This window comes from Epinephelus moara, chromosome 3, assembly GCF_006386435.1.
Source record: "Epinephelus moara isolate mb chromosome 3, YSFRI_EMoa_1.0, whole genome shotgun sequence".
NCBI lineage: Eukaryota > Metazoa > Chordata > Actinopteri > Perciformes > Serranidae > Epinephelus > Epinephelus moara.
The window spans coordinates 30,538,664-30,565,377 of NC_065508.1; the positions used below are offsets into that span (position 1 = coordinate 30,538,664).

A 26,714-nucleotide genomic window follows, 5' to 3' on the forward strand; every position below is an offset into this window, starting at 1 on the left:
GTAAAAACCCCGCTTGTGTATTTTGAAGCTTTTATGTTTCTTAAAAAAAGAGGGTTGCTAACAAGTGGCTAAATGAGACTTTACAGCCTCGTTGTGGCAGCAACGGTAAAGGGATAATTTAGATTTCTTTGAAGTGGGGTTTGGGAAGTTGGCACACCTCCAGTTTTTTATTATGTGACTTTGGCGTTTATATTGGATTCACCAAATCACACTGTAACACAAACTAGCTGACTGATTGAAGCAGTGGTAGACCAGCAGCTCCATGTTCAACGAGGTAAAATTACTGATTTTCTCAATGGAGTCTGGCTTTGACGAGAGCATAGATGGAGAACTGAAGTCGTTAACAGCTTCCCCAAGGGAATGGGCTGTCTGGCGTCAAGGTAAAGTGGTGAAAATACTCTAAATTTAGCATACTCTTACCCTCCACAGCAGTTCATTGCTTAGCTTCTATTTCGGACTCCGCAACCCCACCTCACAATATCCAAACCTCACAATATCCGAACTATCCCTTTAATCCTGCGACTGTGGTGTAGTTTGTTCATAGCCTAATGTTAACTTTTCACCACTGGCGATTGCATTTAGGCTTCAATAATCATAAGAGTGGTGTTCATTTGTGAAGATTATCTCTCTGAACAAAACATGCAAGTATCATCATCATCAAGGTTTGTTTGCCACAGAGCTTATTTTTGGCAGTAATCCAAAATCCAGTTGAAAAATCCCATTGGCTTTTTGACAAGGGAACCAGGGTGACGCTAACTTCTGCTTCGGCTTGCAATGAAGGCTGTACCTGGAGCACTCTATTGAAGGTGCCTATTTTTGTCTTTCCTGATACTGATTTCAATACCTAAACTTGCGCTTTGGCCTACACTGAGTACCGATCTAATACCATTGCATGAAAAAAACATAAAAAAACAAAACAAAAAACAGCGGTGTACAATTATCACTGAAACTAAATCCTTGCATACACGTTACCCGTTGCCTTTTTACTGGTGGGACTTCCGGTGTAAAATACTGCCAGTATTGCTGACATCCTGCTAATGGCTAACGTTACACTAATTACAGAAAAGTAATTCATTTCCGCTGCTCTAAAACAGTAGTCGCCATCGGCTGCACAGTGAGACTTGTGCCCCTTCTCTCCCAAAATTAGCATGTGCATGATTTTTTTTAAACACAGGTAAAACCGCTAAATATAGGTGACAAACAACTTTCCTATTGCCAGGAGACCAGAGCTGTGTACGCAGCTCTGCAGCAGACGAGTATGCCTGTCTGTGTGTTTGTGGCATTGGTGTGTCATGTTCGACGTCATGGACAAGCTGAAAAACAGTTTGGTAAAAAGCAGAATGGAGCATGGAGGCCTGTGAAAATGTTACGGTGGTTACCCCTTTTTTATATCTTACTTATTCAGTCTCTCTTTCAAACTAAGTGCAGAGAAATTTGGAACTTTGTTTGAGTGCTGCTCGGGTAGAGACAGATGTTTTTTTTGTGGCAGCATGTCATTGCATCTCGTCTGTGAAGGGACTAAAATTAGTGCGCTCACCCAGGTGTTGACTTTCCATCACTGCCGATCGCAGCTGGAGCTGATAAATGTCCGTGGCTACTGCAGAGTTATTTGACCTAGGTGTGAAGTCGAGTTTAACCTTTCCTATTACATTAAAGAGCCAGATGTTAGTGGCCGTTTTTTGTGTATGTGTGCAGTGGAAAAGGGGCTTTGCTGTGAAAGCAACAGTATTGAAGAAGAACTGATTTCTGGTAAACATTTGATCCAGGTATACTCAGGCACTTGCTTGTATCAGATCCAGCATTTTAGGCAGTATCGGAGGCGCTGGTATCAGTAGCAAACAACTTTGTGTAGCCTAGTATGCAGTGTAGGCTATTCACTGCACCGGCTGCTGACTGTATCTGTGTACACAAAAACAAACATCTGACATATCTTTTCAAGAAGTGCAGCTTTCCTCCAGCAGTGTGCGGCCGTCATTATTGAGTGAGATGACGAGGAGCGGGCTGCCGGAGGAGGAGGGTTCAAAGGTGTGCTGGATAAGCTCGCATCATTTGAATGTCAAATGGGACTATTTGGGATCGTGCGTGTGTGTGAGAGAGAGAGAGAGAGAGAGGCTGTGAGCTGCTGAGACACTCAATGCAAATACACCTGTAATAACCCCCACTACCACCACACACACACACACACACACACACACACACACTCCCCCACCCCCCTCACCTCACCACCACCCGCCCCGTCACTGCCCCCCAGCACAACCAGCTTCACAGCCAAACTTCCAGTATGGAAATGACCAAGACATGCAAATCAGTTCTGAGCGCAGGAAGCCTGTGTTAGAGCTCTGTCTGTACACACACTGGGAACGGTGGTTGCACACAAAATATTCTCCATTTAAACCAGTTGTTTTGTCTCTGACTTTATCTGTTAGTCCGAAAAGTGTGTGATTAAATTATTATAAACTGCACTGCAAACAAGTGGAGTGATGTCATCCCTTTGGCACCATAATGTGTTTGACTTCAGTTAGTCTCGAGGGCTGAATGTGACTTTTCTGCAACATAGCGTCAGTCACAGAGGAAGCTGTGTCCCAGTCCCATACTACAGCCGAATATTAGTACTGTAGAGATAACCTGGTACTTTATTCATCCCCGGAGAGAATTATTATGTGTACACACACAAAACCACACTGAGCAAGAACAATATGAAGAATCAAATATTAGATACCACAAGCATTGACATAAGAGTTAAAAGTAATGAGTAAAAGTAGCCTTATAAACGTGCATGCACTCAATGTGCAGAAATGGATGCAAATATGAGTAAGCACTCGAGCAAAAAGTAGGCCTATTGCCTTTTGCCAGAGTTACAGAGGATGTACCTACTTTAATGAGTAATATACTGCATATGCTATTATACTAATTGTCATATTGTGCAAACAGACATCAAAAACTGGGATGCTAGAATGCCACAACTGTTTGAAACATGTCTGGTGTCATTCTATATTTTACCTTATTGTCAACAAATCTCAAACACCAAAACCAATGATCTGTCAGCTTGTCTCTCGATAATGTCTGACTTCCTGTTTGTGGCTCTCAGACAGTTGGTTCTTAGTTAATCTAAAAAACTAGTCACAAAAATACAGTTTTATTTGGAAAAAAAAAAAGAAAATTAAAATCTAGTCTCTATAGTTTTTATTAAAGAAACAAGAGGAAATAGTGTATTTGTAGGGTTGGGAATCACAAGAGGATCCACGATTCGATATTATCACGATACAGTATTATTACGATTTCAAATAAGTTGCGATATCCTGAATATTGCAGTAAAATAAATTGCAATAAATTACTTTTTTTCAACTGTAAATTTTGTCCCCAAAGGAAAACTTCGTCAACATCTATTTAATCTAACAAGATAAAGTTTTCAGCCTGTTCATCTCACTTCAGCCATTTTGTTTGGAGCAAAATGTGTCTAGTGGACTGAAAAACTTAACTGTACATTAACTGTACATGTTTCTTATGTTAACTCTTGATCGTCTCTTGTTTTATTCTATTGATGTGTATATTGTAGTCAACATTTTTACACTTAGAGCCTCAGCAGTGACAATATATATTTTATTGTTAATATTTTTAATATCTCAAGTGTAGTGTTAAACACTGTAGCATAATGAACATTTTATTTTTATTTTAATGCAAATTTTAATTTCTATTTTATTGTATTGTATTGCTGTATATTTACATAATTTTATTTCATACTCTTAATCTTACTTCATATAATTCTGTATTCTTTACATCGGAGCGACTGTAATGAATCACAATTTCTCCTCATGGATCAATTAAGTGTTTCTGATTCTTATTCTGAAAAAGCAATTGATTATATTATTCTATTAGGCTACCTAAAGTTTAATTTTGTAATATTAACAATTTATACAATTAAAAAATCAATACTTGGCACTTTGTGACAATACGATATTGCCACACAAAAATATTGCAGCACTATGCTGTACTGATTTCTTCCCCAGCCCCCTGTGTTTGGGACTATTTTCAGCTGTGGATTAATCCACATTTGTTGCTGTAGTGAGTGTGTAAACTGCAGCGTGTGTTCACTGATGTGTCTTAATGGTTTTTTGACAACAGTGGAGCTCGACCGCACAAAGGAATAAGTTACAGTGCATCAGACTTTGATACAATACTTGTTTTCAGGATCAATTCACCGTTGGCTTCAGTCGTTTTGTAGGATTTGTTGACAATAGTGCATCGTGGGAGCTGTAGTGTCAATCAACAGCTGCCTCAAATATATAGCAGATTTTTTGTTACATATAACAGCTTCTTTAAATGTGCTTCATTTTGTCATTTTTCTAGTGTAAAGAATTAAGCAATATCACACGAGAGGGAGTGATGTTGTACTGTGATATCGTCACGGCTGTGATTTGGTCGTAGGCACGAGGCCGCAGGCCAAGTGCCGAAGACAATGTTACAATCAGCATTCACTTCCAGTACAAATGACTCTGCAGTAGTCACGGGTATTTATCAGATCCGATCATAAAAATCTGTATCATTCCTAAGGGCCTGATCTCTGCCTGAACTTTTCTCAGAGCACTAAAAGGAGCGAGGAATGATCGTAGTTCTTAGAACACCATTTTGAGGGACGTTTTTAGCTCTTATTTCAGAGTATTTTCAGTTATTCTCCCAGGACAAAGCGAAACTTGAGTATTGTGTGTATAGTATTTGGTTGAACACAGCAGGCTGTTCTCACAATTTTTTATATGTTTTCCTACAAAATGCAGTATGCCCAAGTTCGAACATATCTCACATATTTTGAAAGGCTGCTATCACGTGACGAATGCGCTATCGGTAGTAAACAAGGAAGCAGTCCTGTTTGCTTGTAGGGAGGCAGGTTGGTGTGGATGGGTCACAAAAAAACGGACTTTCTCCAGGGACTCTCCCCTGGAGTCGCTCGTTTGGATCCACGTGAACTTTGAGTTATTTTAAGGTACATTCTCATGAGGGATAATCCTGGCGACTAATTTCCCTGTCGGCTACACAAAAATTTTAATTAAGACTAGTCGACTAGTCTAAAAAAGGGAAAACACTCAGAAAACAGTCAAAATTTAGCACAATTTATTGTTAATTATTTGAAACATTGTCCCAAAAAATCTTGTGTGCATTAAGAGCCCTTTGAAGCCTTTAATCACAATCTTCAACAACCATGTTGGATTTTAAATGCTGCTGAAGTACGAAACACTTTGAATGTGAACATGACGGCAACTCAGTCAAAAGTTAACCACTAAAAAAACATCTAAAATAAATAAATTGCCTCTGAAATGTGGGGCACATTGAACCTTGCAGATTATCTGTAAATTATGATCAGATTTCAGCTGAGATGAGAGGCATGTTGCTCCGTGCAGTATGAATGTAAACCTGCACATTATCTGACAACAACTCACGTAAAGTTAACAAATAATAAAATATCTCAAAAAGATTCATTGCTGCTGAATTCATTTTCTAGATCAAAGTACTGCCAAACCGCGCTGGTTTTGTGAGAGGACATCTCTCCAATTTAAAACTCCAGTCTACTCAAGCATTACCGCGGGGGAGGGGGTCCGACGGCTCTGTAGGACACACTAGTAGCGGGCGGCTGCATACAATTAAGCTGCCTTGTACATGAATAAAACACTAATTGGTTTAACCGACTAATATTTCTGATGCCAACTAGCGAGGGGGTGGACATTTAATCGTTTAGACTAATCACGCGCATCCCTAGTCCTCACCATGTTTCTTTTTCCTGAACCTAACCACAGTAATGTTTATTGCCTAAACCTAACATCCGTAACTTTATGTTAATTTACTTAACTGTACGTAACGGACGTGACATCATTTGTGGTTCGCAAATTCATAGGATATCATATGAGCTGTTCTATGAGAATACGTTGAATATAGTCAATGCGGCACCAGCAAACGCAATTTTTAAAAAAAAACATTAGCCAGGGCGCAAAGTAGCTCACCTGGTAGAGCAGGCGCAGAGGAGTATCTTGTATAATAAATGACTGATTGATTTAGCATTCCTATTGGTGGTGCAAATGGAAACAGAAAAAAGGCTCTTGAAGGTATATAGATTTTGGGGGAGCTCCCTAGTTGACAGTTCCTCCCAGGGAGTCCCCAAAAATGTCATGTCATCGTTGGAGGGCCTGGTTTCCCTTTGGGACCACCCATTCCACCGGACCCAGTGCAGCCCCACTGCCTGCACTGTCCATAATTACGCCCCTGGTTGATGGTGGGCTCATAAAGCTGAGGATTTTGACCTCAAAGCTTTGGAGTTTGTATCCAAAGTCTTGTATGTAGTTAAAAGAAGAATTACTTTATTCCTTTGGTGTTTTGTACAATGGATGTTGCCCAATGTCAAGGCTCCTTTTGACCATGTGATGAGACGAGATGCTATATGCCAGCTAGTTTAGCCACAAAATCTGTCAAGACTGGCAAGCTGAGCACATCTGCATGCCGAGCGAGGAGACATGTCTTTCAAACATACCAGGGGCAGTAAGAAAAGACAAGAGAGAAAAGAACAGGAGGAGAGGGGAGCAAAAAATTGGCTTTGTGTGTGTAGGGCCTGTGGACACTACCTAACACCACTACTGTCATCATCCAGAAAAACCATTTCCACTGAACACAATCAAGGCAGCAGGTTTAGGTTTACTGCCAAAATGCAAATACAGTTTCTAGTGGACGAGGTTGCGCAAAGTGAGCAGGTGCAGATACACAGCTGTAAATATGAACACTACAGTTTCAAAACGCCAGTGAAACCTCTCACTTTGTCAGGCAAAGGGCGACTGTGGCTCCGAAGGTAGGGCAGGTTGTTCACTGATTGGAAGACTGGCGGTTCAATCCCAGCTGTTTCATCGATGTGAGAGTGTGTTAAAAACTCAGTAGCAGGTGGCGCCTTGTATGGTTGCTTTGGCCACCAGTGTATGAATGTGAATGTGACTGCGTGAAAAGCACTTTGAGTGGTCAGAAGACTAGAAACGCGTAAGAGTTAGAATTACAAAAATTATCTGACCTATAGTATATCTCTCCACCACAGACTATATATAAAGATAGACGATGTGACAGCTCCGTATAAGCAAAGCCAAAACATCTGGATTGCCCCCTGGTGGCTGGCTGCAGTACAGGTCATAAACCCCGCCCCTGCCATATTAGCAGATGCGATATGGACCAAACTAAAAACTCAAGGTACACGTCAAATAAATTTTTCCCAAAGATGGGTTCTGTCATTTTAGGTAGTTCTTATCACGCTGATGTTTGTTCGAGTGTTCGTTTCTCTGCTAAATTTGGTTTCAATTAGTTATTTGATGCTATTAAAAGGGGTTTGATGTTATGATTGACAGCTATGTGGGCCAATTGGTGTGCTTGTGATCAATGGCACTGCTCACAATTGGTCAGACAGGTGTATAAGCAGGAACATGACACCCCGGAGATCGCTACTGCACAGATTCTGGCTCCAGATGACACCACTGGCGCAAGATGGCAGTGACCATATGCAAGATATTTTGGCTCAACACCAGCTCGTAACATGTTGCAGCTTGGTCAGTGGACTTTCATGTCTACATATGGCACGCTAGATATCCTGGGTGCATCTGTTGTTGTTCTGGGACGCCATGCCAATTTACGCCTGTTACATACATTTCCATTTTCACAGGAAATGTACAGTTTCTGCTCATTAATGCATACAGCCTTTTTCAAAATAAACTTACATCAGTAAAACACCTCATATTTATATTTATTTAATTGTGCAACAAACGCACGTGGTTAGGTTAAAAAACCCCATCATGGTTTGACTCAACATTCATAAGAGAAGCGAACACCAGCCTCCTGGGTGAAAGTTTGGGCTGTCCTGCCAACCCTACAGGGACTTTCCTGGGCCTTAAATTACATTGTTGTCTGGTGGTATTTCAAACTGACACCGTCTGGTGGCGTAACATACTGCCACAAAAGGATGCCTATTTTTTGTCGTTGTCTGAATCGGTGACCAAGCAGCGGTATTTGACAACTTTGGAATGAGAACAGGGTATAAGGCTTCATTTTTTTTGCCTGTATTACAAGACAGCTTGAAAATGAAAGGAAAGGGCCACAGGCTGGAATAGAACCCAGGCCGCTCTGAGGACTTAGCCTAGATGGAGGTTGTCCCGATATTTTGGCTGCATTTTTGTACTGTCGGGGTTGGTGGAGATGCGGCATCTATCATCGCCCATCTTTATATATATAAAGAGTCGATGCTCTCCACGCAGATAGGTTTGGTTTTATTTCTTCAGGTTTGTCTCTAAGGGTGTTTTCAGACCTAGAGTCGTCTCCTTTGATCTGAATCAGGGACTCGTGTTGTTCGAAATTCGTATAATTGCCTAGAGTTGGTTCGTGTTCTCACGGCAGTATAATTGCCTAGAGTTGGTTCGTGTTCTCACGGCAGCATTTACAAGCGGACCAGATCAAATGCTTCCTGCGAAAAAAGCTGCTCTTGATTGGTCAGAATTTCCATGTGGGAAAAATCCAGGAAGTAAAGCAAACGTTGAAGAAGAGTACACTTGCAAGATAAATGTGACACTTTCTAATGTCACAATGGAGGGACAACTACGCAGGTTGATTTTAGCGCTGCTCATCGTGGACTATATTGCTGTCATTGTTCATTTTAGTCAAACCATACAGTTTGAAAACGAGGCGCGGCTCCAACTAGAAAACAATGTTTTGATGCATTGGATGTGCTGAATGTGCATATTAAGGCAGTACAGGAGGAGGTGCACATTAATAATCCTCCAGGACTGTAACATGCTCATGTTTAATCCAAACAATGTGTCATGTGACTGCAGTTGGTTCAGATCCAGGTCGGAACACCTTCTCACCACAAACCAACCGCACCAGAGTTCATTTGTAACCAGACCGAGACCACCTCTTCAAGAAGGTCTCGGTCTGGTTGTTTTGGTGCACACCTGAGTGCGATTGCTGTGCTCACACCTGCCCAAACGAACCGCACTGAGGGGACAAATGAACTTGAGTTTGACAGTACAGTTGATGTCAATGGAATTAAGTTTGTGGTGGTGTGAAAAAATTCAGCAAAAAGTGGATTTTAGTGTATGTAGTGTACTGACCACTTCTTCAAAAGAAAAAAAACTGTCCATGGATTATCACTTTATTAGGAACACGTTACTGCTGATTATTTTTAATCTTATTTTTTGGTGCAGGGAGCACCACACACTATATTACATTCACCTCCGTTGTATTTCAGTGGAGGCAGAAATCACAGAGGCAGATATCTCAAAACCTGGACACATAAAACCAAAACTACCTGCATGGCGAGATGCTACATGACACAAGTGAGAAAATATATTATATATGTTTATAATTTAATGTGGATGAACTGATATTATTACAGTCAGACCTCCCAATGACTGATGATGAGAGTTGCATGAAAGTTTCTTCCGAATGGCAGCGCAGTTGCAGCACATTTGATCATATACCGACAGAAAAGAGTCGTGCTGATCATGTATATCGACAAAAAACACATGACGTGTAGCACTTCTATGAAATGGAGCCATTCACTTCTCTCACGCAGCCATTGTCTAAATTAAAGTTCCACTTTTTCTGTTGCTGCTGGTTCCTGGTTTTGTTTTGTGGCTGGTCGGTTAGCGTACTTGGCCCCCAGGCAGCCAGCATTTCTCTGCAAACAGCCTCAGGTGCATCCTGGTATAGCAACCAACTGCCACAGTACACACACACACACACACACACACACACACACACACACACACTCACACTCACACACTCACACTAAAACATGGCTCCCTTTGAAACAGGAGCAGGTCAAAATGCTGCTTGTATGAGGAACAATTTGTTGGTTAAAATGTGCTCTTTGTACTGAAGTTGGATTGATCTGCTGTGGAAAATTGTACTTAAATAATACTGTAGTTTTTAAAACCTGATGTAAATAACAGCACCACAGATCGTTGAACAGTGATAAAACACAAAACCAAGAAGTAAAATGTAGACAATGAAAAGCAGAATTCAAAATGTTCTGTCAACAAATATCCTCTCAGATAATTCCTGATTTTTCCAGACACTGTTTACACATTAAAACTTAAGAACAAGCAACCCGCTCCCTATTAATACTCTGCATATTGAGGCTGATAAAACATGACAAATCAAATGAAGTATTTCAGTGAAAAGTCAACAAACAAACTCTCCCTGCAGACGTGCAGCATCATTAGCAGAGGCAGAATAAACAGCACATTTTCCTGAGTCACATCTGCTGAACTTCTCTCTCTGTGTATGTATGTGTGTGTGTGAAGATGGTTCAGCTGTGTTTACGTGCACCATGAGGAAAGGTGAAATATATCTTACCTGCCTGTTCGGCTGGAGCCTCCGACTGCTCCACCGTGTCTGCGCTCATCTTAATATCTGTAATGATAAATATGGCTGATTTTCCTACAGGATTGTAACTTCACCAGGACAATGAAGCACTCGGGCCACCCAGGAAAATGATCTTGACTTTATTCTAATGCGCCCTCCCCTCCACACCGGTAGCTGTAATATTCATAAGCAAGGCAGATATTCCTGTAACGCATCCATCATCTAACTAAGGAGCACAAAAACCTTTAATTCAACTCCTAAAATTATAATTAAGGTAATAAATAAAGTCATTGATGAGGAGGAGTGACTCACCTCAGACAGACTAACAGGTTGTGCCTCTCCGGCTGCCGTCTGTCCTCCCTGATGACTCAAAATGAAGCAAGTATTGGGATAAAAAGTTTTGGAAATCCACAGCTGCTCATCAGCATTTTCCTAAGTGGAGAAACGTTCACCTCTGCAGTACACCCTGCGTTGCCTGATAGGCTGATTTGCATATGTCTCAGTGCGTCCTATCCAGCTTCAGGCTGTTTGCATAAAACAACAATGGGGTTACTGCAAATTACAGCATGTGTGTGTGTGTGTGTGTGTGTGTGTCCATACAAAAAGGCTGAAAGGAGTCATCTTCAGAGTGCTTTGGATAACGAGATGATGTATTATTCCCACCACCTGAGAGAGCTCAGTTTGTGTCAGTGACGGAGGAGGATTATAGGTCAAAATCATTAAATAATTATATTAAATTTTACTTTAATATACTTTTTCAATAATTGGTCAAGTACTGTCTCATACTTTGGACAAGATGAGCCTTAATTTTGACTACTCTTGTAAATCTAGCTTAAAAAGTCAACATTTTTGACTTTCTATCTTGAGTTTTTGACCCACTATCTCAAAGTTTTAATCTAAAGGTCCCATAAAGAAAATCTGATTTCCATGTCTCTTTTAATATAAAGCAGTTATAGGTGTTATATAAATACTGTGAAAGTCTCACAACAGAAAAACCAAAGAGAAATGAACGCAGTGCGTATTCAGAAACTGTGCCTTTAAACGAGCCGTCAGGATTTCCGTGAAGTTGTGATGTCACAGCTATATATAGACTGTTTCAAACTTGAACACATTATGAATGGGTCCACCTAAGAGAGCTCAGTTTGTGTTAGTGATAGGGGGAGGATTTTAATTTAAAATTGTACTTTCTTGGGGCGTCGGTGGCTTAGTGGTAGAGCAGGCACCCCATGTACAAGGCTGTTGCCGCAGCGGCCCAGGTTCGAATCCAGCTTGTGGCCCTTTGCTGCATGTCATCCCCCCTCTCTCTTTCTCTCTCCCCTTTCATGCTTACCTGTCCTGTCCATTAAAGGCAAAATGGCCCAAAAAAATATCTAAATTTTTTTTTACTTTCTCATAATTTGGTTAAAATGAGCCTAAATTTCAACTTCTCTGTAATAAATCTAGCATAAAAGGCAAAATTTTGTACTTTCTATCTTGAGTTTTTGACCCACTGTCTCAAAGTTTTAATTTAAATGTCCCATATTGTTAAAAAAAATCAGATTTCCATGATTTTAAGTTAAAATCATTCAATAATAAGCCACAATTTAACATGTATGTTCTTTTATATACAGGACTGTGTTGAAATAATTGATTCATCTGATTCAAATCGATGATAACGTTTTTATAAAATCTGAGATGGATCTTTTAATATTCGCTTTTCCCCACGGATGTGTGAAGCTTTCCCCCTGTTACTCTCGCTAAATTATTAACAAACATAGCATTGAGAAACTCGAGCATTACCGGCTCTTTTATCTGTAAAGGTTAGCTTACCTGTATACAATTGGATGTAATTTATTATCATGCTGCAGCAGCCGCTCCTCCTGCTGTCTGTGTGTCTGCGCCGCTTTTATGCACGCAAACAGGCACACAAACACGGAGTAGAGATGTAATGTCAACATGTTCTAGCAGGGTGTCAGCAGGTCCTTAAAAAGTCTTAAATTGTCTTAAATTCATATTCGATGGGTCTTAAATATTTTCGGTCACATTACCGTGAAAATTCCTCCAGCCTGACAGACCCACCGACAGTTTGCAATCATGGGACAGACCGAAGAATCGCAATGATAAAGCATTTATAATAGTGATGAGATTTTGTTTTCTTTTTACATTAAACACATTGAAGGTAAACTCACCTAATTGGTGTTGTCTTTCCTTACTGTTATACTATATATATATAGGTTTGGTCTTAAATTTCATATAAGGTGGTTTTAAAAAGGTCTTAATAAGACTGTAGACACCCTGATTAGTAGAAACCCAAAATACAAGTCAGAACCTGAAAAATGAGCAGAATATGGAACCTTTAACATGACTTTTTGCTATTCCTAATGAGCCAAATTTGGAAAGGCTTTGTCACAAAAGCCTGTAAAAAATCAAGATGGATTATTTAGTTATTCTGTTTTTTCCAGGTCCACATAGTGACAGTTCAGTCAGTGATTTGTGAACCGTGTTGAAGGCCTTCTCAGTGATGGTTTGAATTGTTGTGAAAGATGCTGCAGCTGTTTTTTTTGTTTTTTTTTAATATTTGGACTTTGTTTGAAATGTGTTCACTGCTCTCTGCTCCTGGCTTGTATGACTTTATGGTGTCTAGTCAGCTTATGCAAGCTGGGCATAGAAATTAAATTCAGTTATTTATTTCTAAAATTTCTTTTTTTTTTTTTTTCATGGCATGAGTAAGCTTCCATCAAGTTGTACCAACATTCAGCACCTCAGACGTCCTGTTCCGTAGGTGGCTCTCTCACTATGTTCCAGTGGTTTGCACTGAGCTCTCCTACTTTGCTCCCTGGACCTGGAACGATCTGCAGAGCAAATTACATCTTGATAATCTTGTTCACTTGGGAAAACAATTGAACAAAAGAACTGAGGAGGTTAAATACAAATGAATAAAACTTTGCTCACTTATAATGACGTTAAACAATAACTAAGTGTATTTGCTAAATGTTTGAATGCTCTATTAACCCTTTCATGCACAGTGGTCACTGCAGTGGTCAGCTGTTTAAGAGCCATCTTCATGTATAAGCCTGGGTTTGGATGCTGTGCTTGTATAAAAGCCGCCACAGTGGACCCTAGTGAGTCATGCCACACACTGCCACACACTGCCACCCACTGGCCAGGTGTAGTAAGTGAACCATAAATGCACTGTGTGATTTTGCCAAGTAGGACATGCTCCTGGATCAGCATACCACATCACATTCCTGGACCAACGTTGCAATCAACCAATCACAGCTCTCTGACATCATCAGTGTGCTGCTCCTGCCTTTGTGCTTCTTCAGAGCTAAGCTAGTTTTCAAAATTGAAATTAGTACAATTGAACAAAATCCTCAGCAACATTGAACAAAAACCTTAGAAGCTACTGCAGGGTTAGCAAGTTAGCTTCCTAAGTAGGTAGGCTATGCTAACAGGCAAGCTTTAGTTGCAACTACCTGTGATTAACATGTATTCCCTCCTTTTTTATAGCCTTTTAAAATCTCTTTTTGGGAGCAGAGGGAGGCAGGGGTTAAAAGATTGCAGGCCAGGACCACGCTGTCATGTTGACCCTGGATATTTTGTTTCTGTTGAACCCAGGACAATCCTTGTTTATCCTGGATAGATTTGTTATTTTGATGCAGGACCATCATCATCGTAAGGCTGATTCTAAATAATTTGTTTACGTTGACATCAGCATAGCAGTGATGGTCCAGATCAACATCAGCGACTCTATCCAGGATTAACATGTTGACAATGATCCTTAATCGATATAAACAAATTATCCAGGGTCAACATGGCAGTGATGTTTCTGTATCAACACAAGCGCTGCAATCTTGGAGAATGAAACAAAACAAAACAAAAAAAAGTTTGACATAGGCAATGGAAAAGAAGTGAAAATGTGTCCATCACAGGTCTTAGTAACCTTTGCTCTTTATGTTAGTGAACAATATTATAGCCTTTTTTATAGCAGGTTTACTCATAAGCATAGCCAACCTACTTAGCAAGCTAGCTCGCTAACTCTGCAGTAGCTCATAAGGGTGCTGAGGATTTTGTTTAATTGTACTAACTTCAGTTTGGAAAACTAGCTTAGCTCTGAAGAAGCACAGGAGCAGCACAATGATGATGTCAGAGGGCTGTGTTTGGATGATTGCAAGGTTGATCCAGGAACGTGATGTGGTATGCTGTTCCAGGAGTATGTCCTACTTGGCAAAATCACATCATGCAAACACAAATCTCTCAAAGTCAAGATGGCCGACGGAACACAAGAAATGTTGTGCAGCTCAGGAATATCTTACCAATCCGTCTATAAGAGGAGACCCTGCAGGTAAATAAAATTTGGTAACAGCAAGTAACATCTGAGGAGTAATACAGCTGTTAAAATGATTTTATGTTTGGAGGAAATTACAAGTAACCATCTGTCCACTAAACTGGACGTCATGCATCTCTTGCTATATTTCAACTACAAATAATACTATTGCTGCTTCCTTGAAAATACTTTGTTTGCAGTGACTGATAAGTTGATTTAAGTTTGTATTCTTGTAGAAAATTCTCATGGAAAAAATGGTTCAACGTGGAGAAGTGTGGGATTAGGGGGTCTGAGGAGTCAGGAGCAAGGTTCAATGCTTTTGCATTGCATTGAACAGTATTAGAATATGTTAAAATATGTGAACACACTAGTTTAACAGCATTAAAAATATAGTTTCACATGTTGATTTTTCATTGGTTTATATTTCATCAGCTGAGTAGGAATGTGAAAACTGCTTTTAAAATGCATGTTTAAAAAAGAATCAACTTTGTTTATGCATAAAGAGGAATTAAAAACCCCTTAGAAAAAAGAACCTTGGTTGAAATAGTCATAATTCATGCATGAAAGGGTTAAATTAGAAATACAAATGGTAAAAATTGAGGAAACTACTTTTCTGTCTGTGGTTGATTACAGCGACATATTGTATATGCATGCAGCCTCCTCCATTTTACTTAGCTTTGATTCAGTGTACCATGCATCTCTACATTTTATTACAAATGCAAATTCCAAGAATCATCACTGCATTCTTAATGATTTGGTGGGTTGAACGTCACTGACCACTCAAAGACAGCAGCACTGGTATATTTTTTATCTATAAAGCAATATTGGGCAAACTTACAGCCAACCTCTGCACCCTTCTGTGTGTCAGCTCTGGTAGTTACCAGCTACGCTCCTCCAGGTGGTTGCTTTTTAATGTACTCTGGTTTTTAACAGATGTGGGTAAACTGCATTCTCCTACTCTGCACCATGGGCGTAGAACAATCTACAAAAAGATCTAAAATAAGAAACACTTAGATCCACTGACAAATTTTAATGGTATCATAAAGAATGTGGTGATAGAGACGTGCTTGTTTTTCTTTAGATGCCACTATGTTTGAATGGTTATGTTTTATTGTGGATTTTTGTATTATATTTTGTAGTTGTTGCATTTTAATGTGTTTTGTGTCTTGTAAAAGAGGTTTTAAATCTCAATGGGACTTCCTGTTTAAATAAAGGTAAATAACAAATCAAATAATAAAGTAGAGGAGCTGTATTTGCTGCCTGTGCCAGCATCTCCTCTGTGAGTCTGTTGTTTGTCCAGTAGGTGGCGGTAAAAGCCGTTCTGCTGTCCGACAAACGCGAAACAGTTAAAATCAAGCGAAGAAGAAATGGAGCCATTTGATTGGTTATTGCTAGGGGACAGACAGCCTCAGAGCAAGCGCGACCGCTACATCTTCAATTTAGGGCAAAAAACAAACCGTTTTGCCGTTTTTCACCAGAACTTCTGCCTCAGCTCAGCTGCTGCCGGACTAAATCTGGTGTTTTATGGTGGTTTAACCAGCCGAGACGACGCCAACGGTGTGTGAGGACATATAAATGTAGTCTAATCGTTTGTTTGTCAGGTGTGACAGACGAAGCCGAGTCTCAGGGAAGGTAAGTGAGCCACCCTGCTAATGACAGCAAGCTAGCTAGCATCACGATTACATGTAGATATTTTCTGGTTATTTTCTTTGACACCGCTGATTTATGTTACTAGCATAAAGATAGCTGTTGTCATGGCCGCTCCCGGACAGGTGAGTTAGCTGTCAGTGTGTGTGCTGATGCTGGGCCTTGTGTTGGCACATGCTAACGGTAGTTCTGTATTAACTCTGCTTTTCTTAAGAAACCATACAAATTATCTTTGACAGTAGATTATACACATTACCATTTATTACCGTCACATTGATGTTTTTCTTCTTTTACTTTAACAATGGCTGTTGTGACAGGGATAGAAACACTGTGATTCAGCCACCAAATGTTTAATTCGATTAAAATTTGAAATAATTTTCGCCCCAAAAGAAGAAAAATTAGATGACTCAAACTTCCACAGTGTCACATGTCAGGGGACGATACTGTTGGAGCTTTATTAAAAAAAAAAACCAGTTAAAACTACAAGTACAGTTCATGAGATATGATGTAGATGTGACATGGGACACCCTGATATGCTGTCTAAAGCTTGAGAACAGGGGCCCAGACACAAAGCAAATCGTATTTAAAATATTTTTACTAACATGTTGTCTAGATTTAAGAAAAAGAAAGTGCATGTATCACACAGTAACACCTACAACCTACAAAACTCCTTGTCCTAAGACGTTTATTCCATCAGTCTAAATGTTATTAAATTTAAAATCACATGTAGGGATGCATGATAATATCGGTATGTCAATGCTATCAGCCAATATTGGCTTTTAAATTAACTATCAGAATCAGCCACCATGCTTTTTCTAATTTTGCACAATGAATAAATATTACATACACTGAAAAGTATTGAATTTCATGTCTCCATCTGCTGGTGGGCTGTCACGATAAGAGTATGCATGTATGATATGATGTTAATACCACCACAGAAAAAGTGGATATATCGATATCAGTAGAGTTGTGACATATCAGATACTGGTAAAAGATTCAGTATCATGCATTCCTGATCACATGCAAAAAATCTTGGTGTATACTTTGTTTCTGGTTTAAAATTTGATGGACAAATTGACTCTGTCGTTAGCACTGGCTTTTACCATCTTAGGTCACTTGCAAAATTAAAACCTGTCCTGCCCAACAAAGATTTAGAGATTTTAGCCCATGCTTTTATTTCCACTGTGTAGGAATCAGTCAGCCCTATCCCACCTGCAGCTTGAAGAAGAGGAGAAGAAGATATACTTTATTAATCCCTGAGGGGAAATGCAATTTTTTAGCTCTGTTGTCATACACACACACACATGCACAAACAGGACTGATACATACATTAAATGGAGAGATGTCAGGTGAGGGGGCTGCCCATGGACAGGTGCCCCGAGCAGTTGGGGGTTTGGTGCCTTGCTCAAGGTGTAGTGTAACACAGTCACTGGAGTCTGTACGTAGTAGCACAGTGGCACATTTGTGTTGTTTGACACTCTACTACAGTGACTAAGGGCGCATTCACACCAGGATAGTCCAGGGGACTTGGTTTGATTGGGCGGGGAATGCCGGAAAATTTCACACCTTCATTTGGTTCGGTTCACTTTCACACTGCACTTTTTAAAGTAGACTAAACCGCCTGGACAACGTCACGCAGGTACAACAGCTGCTTGTTTGGGGGCGGTATTGCCTAAAACGAGCACAGACCAGGAAGAAAAAAAGCATGAGGAAGAAGAAAAACCCGACTCATCGATTGGCCTGGACAGAAAACGGAAATCCATCCCTTTCAGCCGTCTTGGTCACCACAAAAACAATGGAGCAATAGTCCTCTAGCCATATATCAATAAGTGCCTGCACCTCCTCACTACTCCTTGTCTGCCCAATAGACATTTTCCAACTTTTTCTTTTTTTTTTAACCTCTGCTTCTCCTGGTTTCCCGCTGTTGGCTTTGTTTTTGTTTTTTTTTTCAACCCAAAATGCACCACGCTCTACGTCACTTCCTCTCTTTGGTTCGCTGGATAGTCCATTTGCATTTCCCACTGTAAGCGAACCGCACCAGGGTTCACTTGCATGTGAACCGAGACCCCCAGTTTTCAAGCGGACCAGGGTTTGCTTGTTTGGTCCACACCAGAGTTCGAATGAGCGTTCACACCACTCCAAACGAACCAAACTATCCGTAGAAGCGGACCAAATAGCGCCAGTGTGAATGCGTCCTAAGAGGCAAAACAGAAATATCAGGTATGTCAAACTGTGAACCTGGAAGCTTAAAGCTCAGTTTATAACAATGCTTTTCTTTTTAGACCACCGGCTACAACTTCTTTGATTCGTCCCTGAGATCAAGAACTCCAAACTGGCTGAGATGGATGAACAAAGCGTTGAGGTATGTATCACATGCCGCAAGCCAGGCTAACAGCTGGATGATGAGGCCTGATAAGAGCGCTGTGCCGGCTGCAGAGGCAGGAACAGAGAAGCCAAGGTTCAGGCATTGTTTGGGGACAGATTGGGGCCTAATACACTCAATACGTTGACCCCATCTGTGTTGACCTTTTACAAATGGAGCAGATGACTGAAGGCTGCTGTTTTTACTGCGGTCAAAGATAAAGAGCAACTTAACAATGTCATAAAAAATATATTTATAATGAGACCACCAGAAAGCATTTACTGGGTGCCGCCTGGTGTGGCAGGAAAATGTTTAGTGATTTAACGACTGTTAGCATCACTTATATTGTAGCGTGTAGCTTTGTCAGAGGTAATTTCTCCCTGTAATCAGAACAGATCATGATAACAGAGGTCATTAGTTTTAATAAGTGCAGTATATATTATCAGTTTATTATGCTCATTATTTGTAAGGGAGACCAGCAGAGAGTCACAGAAGAGAATTTAGATGCACAGCAACACACAGTCAGTCACACACAAGCAAATGTAAACCAGGGAAGGGGCATGAGAACTTAAGTACTCGATTTGGACGTCAGTATTTGTCACTTGTATCTTTCATAATCTGCACAGACCCATATTGCAAAAATGATAAATCTGTGCAGCCCCAGATAATGTTTAACCTTTTCAGTCAGACATAACTTGAGCTAAATGACATTAACATTAAAACTTGATTATTTTTTGCAAGTCATATCCTCATCGCAATAGTCAACAAGGTTATTGCATATTGCATGTTTTCCTGATATCATGCAGCCCTACCAGGCATAAGAGTGATGTTTGGAAGTATTTCAGTAAAATAAACAAAATGAACATGCAGTCCAAGCTGCAACATCAAACCTGAGTATCATAACTAATCTCTAAAGGCTGAGGAATGCAGAAAAGCGTGTTCACTGAAACCATGCCGACATTTTTGCTTAGGTGTGCATTTTGAAAATGACTTAAAAGGCCTATCCCTAATACAAACAGTGTCTTAAACAATCACGGACATCTCTCAAGAGGCCCAAAATTTAAAGTTAAAGCGCATCCAACAGAATGAGACTTTAAAGTTTTATTGTCCTTTTATATTATATTATATTTATATTATATTATTCCCCAAGTTCAGGATTTACTCGTGGGTGTCAAAAGGTGACTAACGGTGAGGTACGGTGAGGTACGAACAAAACACAGCAAGTGCTTACGCAATGGAATGTGCAGCATGAGATCTCCGTAGTCTCACACGGACATGATGGTAGCTTGCAAAATGTTTTTTTTTTGGTCCTAAAGAGAAAAACACGTTTTATTCTGATATGAGACACATTTAGTTTTAGTTTTTGTGCCATTTGTTCCACACAAAGTTCAAAAGTAAGATCGCTACCTAACCACATTTCCAGATATTTACATGATTGAACATCTTCAGTTTCACAACATTTTTGTGTAAGGATGGCAGGAAGATGTAAAATAGAATTATGGGCTTTTTAGAATAAAATATATTTCTCTTTATTACCATTCAGTACAAGTTTGGGATTAAAGGCAGACTGTAATTTAGACATGGCTTGAGTTAGAGAAGAGATGTGCACACTGTGTCATCTGATTAAAAAATGATATTATAAATCTGCTTTACTCTACACTTATTAAGCACAGATGTACAATCCAACATAACTCATTAAAACAGCTTTACAGTTAACCTGTTAACCTCTGTGAATTGCATGATGTTTGGTTTTTGTCTGTGGCTGTAGTTAGTGTAGCACTGAGCCTCAACATCTCTCTCCTGTCCCCATGCAGAGCATCGCAGAGGTGTTTCGCTGTTTCATCTGCATGGAGAAACTGAGGGATGCTCGTCTGTGCCCACACTGCTCCAAACTCTGCTGCTTCAGCTGCATACGAGTAAGTGTGTTTCCATCGGCAGTGTCTGGAAAATGTTCCCCTCACAGCAGCACCGCTCTGCGTTCTGATATTAGTTGTGAATTCTGGTGTCACACACAAAATCTTGTCATCATGAATACACACATACAAGGGCCTCTATTTCTCAGAATCAGTTCTGGCAGAACAAACAGATACAAGCTTAATTTTGGGGGTTAAAGCAAAGACATGCACAATTTTATAGCCTGAACATATGCGGTAGCACACTTATGTAAAGTGGGTAGGGTCACAAGAGACAGTTAAAAAAACAAAAATGGTCCAAATTGAAACATCAGAGACAAAGATGTCTCGACTGTTTAGTTTGTAGTATGAGGCAGGTTCCAAAAACACTGAATACTACTTTTCCCACAGTGTGCAGCATAATAGTGTCACTGCCTGATAAATGCCCACATCTTTCAAATGTTATACATAGAGAGTAAATAGCGCAGTCATTGGGGACTATTTTCAGCAGTGGATTTGTACAAATTTGATGCTCAAATGAGTATTAATGACAACATTAGCAAATTAACTGTAGGCCTTTTCCACTGGCACTTTTGGCCAGGCCAAGTCAAACTATGCCGGGCCAATTCACCTATCCATTGTCAGTTTAAACGTGCCGAGCCCTGAGGCCCCCCCTTTAATAAGCATGTGTTGGGAGACTCTCCTCACCTTCGTCTGCTGGAGACCAGAGAGACAGGCGTTTTTAAAAGTCTCTGTCTGTTCAGCTCTCAGCACTTTTCTTATTTTCTAATTAAATCTCTGTGTTTTGAAGTTTAGTTTCTCTCTTGCTTCCCTGTTTTTAAACTAGATATCAAATTTGTCCACACTAAAAAATAATTTGGATGTGCATCATTGACTCTTGCTGATGACACTTCCAGGTAAGAAGTGTCCAAAAAGCTCAGACTCCAGTGAATACCTGAGATATCATGAGGGGGGTTTCCAATGCTGGACTGAAATCTTCTTCAGGCCTGCCAGCCAGATTTTATGAGCTCTGTCCAAAAGGGAAAGGTGGGAGTCATCATTTGGGAGCAATAATGATCCGGGACCAGTCCCATTTTTATGTCTTAATATTGGCATTAGACAAGCTCTTTGACTAAATTTCAAGTGTATATACTAGGGCTGGGCGGTATATGGATTTTTTTACAATATATTGGTATATTTTCAAGCAAGTTATCAGTGTGTTGTGAGACTCTCCTCACCTCTGTCTTATAACTGAATCTCTGTGGTTTGGAGTTTAGTTTCTCGCCTGCGTCCTGTTTTTACTTTAGATATCTGCTTTATTTTACTGTTTCATGTTCGCTATCAGCCGTATTAGAAGCTGTGAGAAGTTACTGCTTGAAAACTCAACATTTCCTTATTTTGCTGCCGCATAATAAAAGTTTTTACATTACAAAATAACGGGGGACTTTTATTTTTAAGACTCCGTAGGAATTAAAATGTGTTTATTACCGAATTAGCGAAACTTTATTAGCCGCTTTTCTTCAATTAAGACAAGTCTAATAATACAGCAGGGAGGAAGAGTATATATAGTATATAGAGTAAGTATATCCCTTCCCATGCTTTCATTCCTGATGTAGGCCTATATTAATTTATTATAGATGTATGACACTAACCGTCTTGGAGCATCCTGTATCAAATGTTAATTGAACATTGAGTATTGGCAGCTGCATCCTGAGAAGGATTGTGTATTTAGCAATGGCAGCATGTTTGCACTGATTGTATTTAGATGAAGTAATGATTAAACTGTTATGTCCTGTTTGACAGCGGTGGTTGACGGAGCAGAGAGCCCAGTGTCCACACTGTCGGTAAGCGCCTGCCAACACACATCTGCAACCCTCCGTACTGTCTGTCAGTGTACAAACTTTAAATTAAACATGCAGTATCGGGGAAGCTACTTGGAAAATGTAGTGAGCTAAGCAACCAGTTACTCTACATCAAAATAAAGTTTCACTACAGAGAAACGTTGCAAGCTAAGCTACGAGAAAAGGGCAAAAGTAACTTGGTACTTGCGAAGCTACTTTTACTTTTTTACTTTATTTCAAATCAGCATTTAAATTAAAACTGTCTTCTTTTCTTTCTTTTTGTTGTATTTGAAGACCTTGTGACAGTCGGTCTGTTGCTCCCTCTCTGTTTCTCTCCATATCCTACTTATTGCATTTTTCTGTCACGGCCTCTTTCAGTTGGCTGTCTGACTCTGTATATTTTTCAGTCAATAAAACCATAATAAATAAAAGACAGTTACATAAACAATAAAAAATAACAGAGCTAAATGAAAACTCTTCTTTATTCATTAGAACATAAAACTGTCCTGCAGATAACACATGACATCTGTATGTTTCTGTCTCCTCTCTCCTGTCTTCATACTGTTCTCTGTCTCTCAGCTCTTTTCTCAGCATTTGTTGTGTCTATTTCTCTGGTGTCCACCACAAATCCACTAAATATATACAGTCTATGGGCGAGACACATGAGAGACGCATCAGTAAGTGCAGTGTAGCCAATTGGAGGCAATCAGAGTAGGGCGGGTCGGATTAGAACGTGATTTCATACCGAAGTGCTTCCCTTGTCTACATGCCTCGGTGTGGCGCTGGTGTCAGTCTCGTTACTTATCCTCAGTTTTATTAACCTTACATTTATCCAGACCTCCACTGAAAAAAAGTCCGCTGCACTTCAGAGCTTTTCCTCAGAAAAATAGCCTGTAACTTTTGTTGACGCTACTGTGCTGTTTGGTCAATTAATCAGCTTCACTACTGAAATGCTGTTTGTCTCAGAAGGTAGTGATATCATCACTACGCTACTGAGAAATGTAGTTAAGTTAGTGAGTGAAATTATTTTTTGTAGAAATGCAACCAGCATAGGAGACATAAGGTAAGGTATTACAATCTGTGTGTTTGTGTACACAGGGCACCACTCCAGCTGAGGGAGCTGGTCAACTGTCGCTGGGCGGAGGAGGTCACCCAGCAGCTGGACACCCTGCAGCTCTGCAGCCTCACCAAGCACGAGGATAACGACAAGGACAAGTGAGCTACTCCTCCGCTCCCTGTCTCCTTTTCCACCCATGTGTTTGTTATTATTGAAAGATTTCTTGTGATTTCAAAAATTATTACTTTCTGGTATATTAAACCCTTCCTGGGATTTCTGACCTAAAGTGTGATCTGAATTTAACCACAAAACTGAGGATAAAAATCATTTTCACCTTATTTTCCTACACATTAGTCAGTTTATATGGTCGTAGGACAACTGTTTCTTTTAAAAGTAAACTATCTTTAACGTAGAACAACACGCTGGGAATTGTCTGATCCTCTGCCTAAAATAAAAATGATGCATGTAAGGTGCACGTATCGACCTGCTGCTGTGTGATGCCTGCAGGTATTTACTAAACTCAAAGGAAAGAATATAAAAAGTTGAGGGCAACAAAGAGAACATAAGTATTGATGTTTCTGCAAAGCTCTGGATTTACATTCAGTGACATTTGGACAACTTTATCAGTTAGACTCAGCTTGTGATCTGCTCTGCTGTAATCATTAGAAGTTGTATTAAAAAGGACGTTTCAAACTGCGTTAGATGGAAAACTTTAGGGCAAAATGAAAGAGAATCTACCCAACATGCATGAAAGGTGTTTTGTGATTTTTGGAGATGAAATGAAAAGCATAGAAATTGTATTTACTGTATGGCCCCATCTCTGTGCACAGATGCAGAGATTAATCTGACATTCAGACATTGTCCTGCATAGGTAGTCTGTATTACTTACAGCAATATGTTTTTAATCAAGGAGTGGCTTTGTTGCTTGATCTTTGGCATGAGATTTGTTTGGGTGGGCTAAGACCTTGAGAAAGCACCTGGCTCACCCCAAAAGTGTCAAAGTTGTTAACCTGAAAACAATATTTAAACCCACAGCTGGTCTGTAGACTGCACTCTAAAACCTGCAGCTGAAAAGTTGATCTAGTTATGTTTCCATAACAGCATTTCAAAGTCAAAGTATATCCACGAGTTAAGTGGAATTTTTACACGGTAACTTATTTTTTAACCTGGACCCTATTTTCCCATGTTGTTGTGTCTAAGTCACCGATGAGAGCAACAGTATTTGAAGTTGATCCAGTATTGAGCGAGAGCGCGGCAGCCAGTAGCTGCGAAACAGGCAGCAATGTAACCAGTGGGGGAATGTGCCACCTCAATGTACGTCCCCTAGAAATGTTTGTTTTTGTCACTGACAGGCTCAGATTGTTACTCTAAGTGTCTGACAACATTATGGAAAGGATCCCTTCAGATATAGAGCATTTTGTTAAAGAGTAAGATACTTTTTGTTTAACCAGAAACAGCCCCAAAATCACCATCACCAAACCCACCAGACTCCATTTAAATAATCCGTAATTTTATCATCGGAAAACAGACTTCATTCAAAGTCAACAGAAACAAAAGAAAACTCACAAAAATCATCTTGGTTTGTCTGTCCACTGTTCCAACAATCACCAACTCTGGTGTGATTGAAATAAACCTTTAATTCACCTTGATAGATGTGAAAATATACTGCCTCTGTACACGCTAAAATTACTGTTAATTTACATGGAGTCTGGTGGGTTTGGCAGCTGCAATATCAGGGCTGTTTGTGGTTTCACAAAAAGGTTTATCTCTGTAGGGATCCTTTCCATAATGTTGTCAGACTCTTAAAGGGCTTTCAGACCTAGAGTTGTCTCCTTTGGTCTGAATCAGGGACTCATGTTGTTCCAAAGTTGTATAATTGCCTAGAGTTGTTTCATGTTCTCATGGCAGCATTTACAAGCGGACCAGATCAAATGCCTTGTGTGAGAAAGCTGCTCTTGATTGGTCAGAATTTCCATGTGGGAAAAATCCAGGAAGTAAAGCAAACGTTGAAGAAGAGTACACTTGCAAGATAAATGTGACACTTTCTAATGTCACAATGGAGGGACAACTATGCAGGTTGATTTTAGCGCTGCTCATCGTGGACTATATTGCTGTCATTGTTCATTTTAGTCAAACCATACAGTTTGAAAACGAGGCGCAGCTCCAACTAGAAAACAATGTTTTGATGCATTGGATTTGCTGAATGTGCATATTAAGGCAGTACAGGAGGAGGTGCACATTAATAATCCTCCAGGACTGTAACATGCTCATGTTTAACCCAAACAATGTGTCATGTGACTGCAGTTGGTTCAGATCCAGGTCGCAACACGTTCTCATCGCAAACGAACCGCACCAGAGTTCATTTGTAACCAGACCGAGACCACCTCTTCAAGAAGGTCTTGGTCTGGTTGTTTTGGTGCACACCTGAGTGTGATTGCTGTGTTCACACCTGCCCAAACGAACCGCTCAGAGGGGGCAAATGAACTTTAGTTTGATTGCACCAAACCAAACAGGGCAGGTGTAAATGCACCCTTAGAAAAACAATCTGACCCTGTTAGTGGCAAAAACAAACACTTTTAGTGGACTTAAATTGACAAAACGAAAATGCCCAGAGTGATTACATGGCAGCCTGTTTGGTGCCTGGCAGCTGCAGTCCTCTTTGCTCAGTGCTGGACAAATTTCAGAAATTGTTGTTCCCATTAGTCACTTAGACACAAAAACATGCACACACACACACACACACACACACACACACGCTAAAACCCCTATATTCCTGCAGGTATTTTCCCAGGATACAGTAGCAGATTTTAGCCAAAATTCCCAGAAAACACTGGGAACCCCAATCCCCAGTGTTTGACTCAGATGTTCTTGTCCCTCCTGCCTCTCCTTTACCACGCTCATTATCGTCATCCTCTGCCACCTGCATTTATAATGTCTGTTAGTTTCATAAACCTTGTAGAAACACCGAAGTAAAACAGGCAAACATTTCTGAGTGATACCAAGTTAAAAAAAATGTTCCCAAGAAAGCTTCTTCTCTGTCTCTTTGTATAACACGCTGGTGTTGTTGGATTATCTCTCTGCAGATGTGAGAACCACCATGAGAAGCTGAGTGTTTTCTGTTGGACCTGTAAGAAATGCATCTGTCATCAGTGCGCACTGTGGGGAGGCATGGTAACGTTTCCCCTCTTTTATTTTTAGAATATAGTTTGCAAGCAAAGGCACAAACACCCTG

The 26,714-nt window shown here is 40.2% G+C and overlaps 2 protein-coding genes across 4 annotated transcripts in view; one reads left to right on the top strand and one right to left on the bottom strand.

Moving 5' to 3' along the window:
• The window catches only part of pou2f3 (POU class 2 homeobox 3), a 36,709-nt gene extending 25,880 nt beyond the window's left edge, over positions 1–10,829 (bottom strand). The window contains exons 1-2 of the mRNA XM_050041467.1: positions 10,690–10,829; positions 10,369–10,425 (exon numbers count right to left, since the gene is read on the bottom strand). Of these exons, the coding sequence (XP_049897424.1) occupies positions 10,369–10,417 (49 nt within the window). The 5' untranslated portion in view covers positions 10,418–10,425; positions 10,690–10,829. The remainder of the gene's footprint in view (positions 1–10,368; positions 10,426–10,689) is intronic.
• A 5,248-nt stretch (positions 10,830–16,077) lies between these two features.
• The window catches only part of trim37 (tripartite motif containing 37), a 46,196-nt gene continuing 35,559 nt past the window's right edge, over positions 16,078–26,714 (top strand). For all 3 annotated transcript variants that reach the window (XM_050041443.1, XM_050041445.1, XM_050041444.1), the window contains exons 1-6: positions 16,078–16,315; positions 18,613–18,692; positions 20,507–20,608; positions 22,388–22,428; positions 23,524–23,640; positions 26,566–26,653. In XM_050041443.1, the coding sequence (XP_049897400.1) occupies positions 18,672–18,692; positions 20,507–20,608; positions 22,388–22,428; positions 23,524–23,640; positions 26,566–26,653 (369 nt within the window). In that variant the 5' untranslated portion in view covers positions 16,078–16,315; positions 18,613–18,671. The remainder of the gene's footprint in view (positions 16,316–18,612; positions 18,693–20,506; positions 20,609–22,387; positions 22,429–23,523; positions 23,641–26,565; positions 26,654–26,714) is intronic.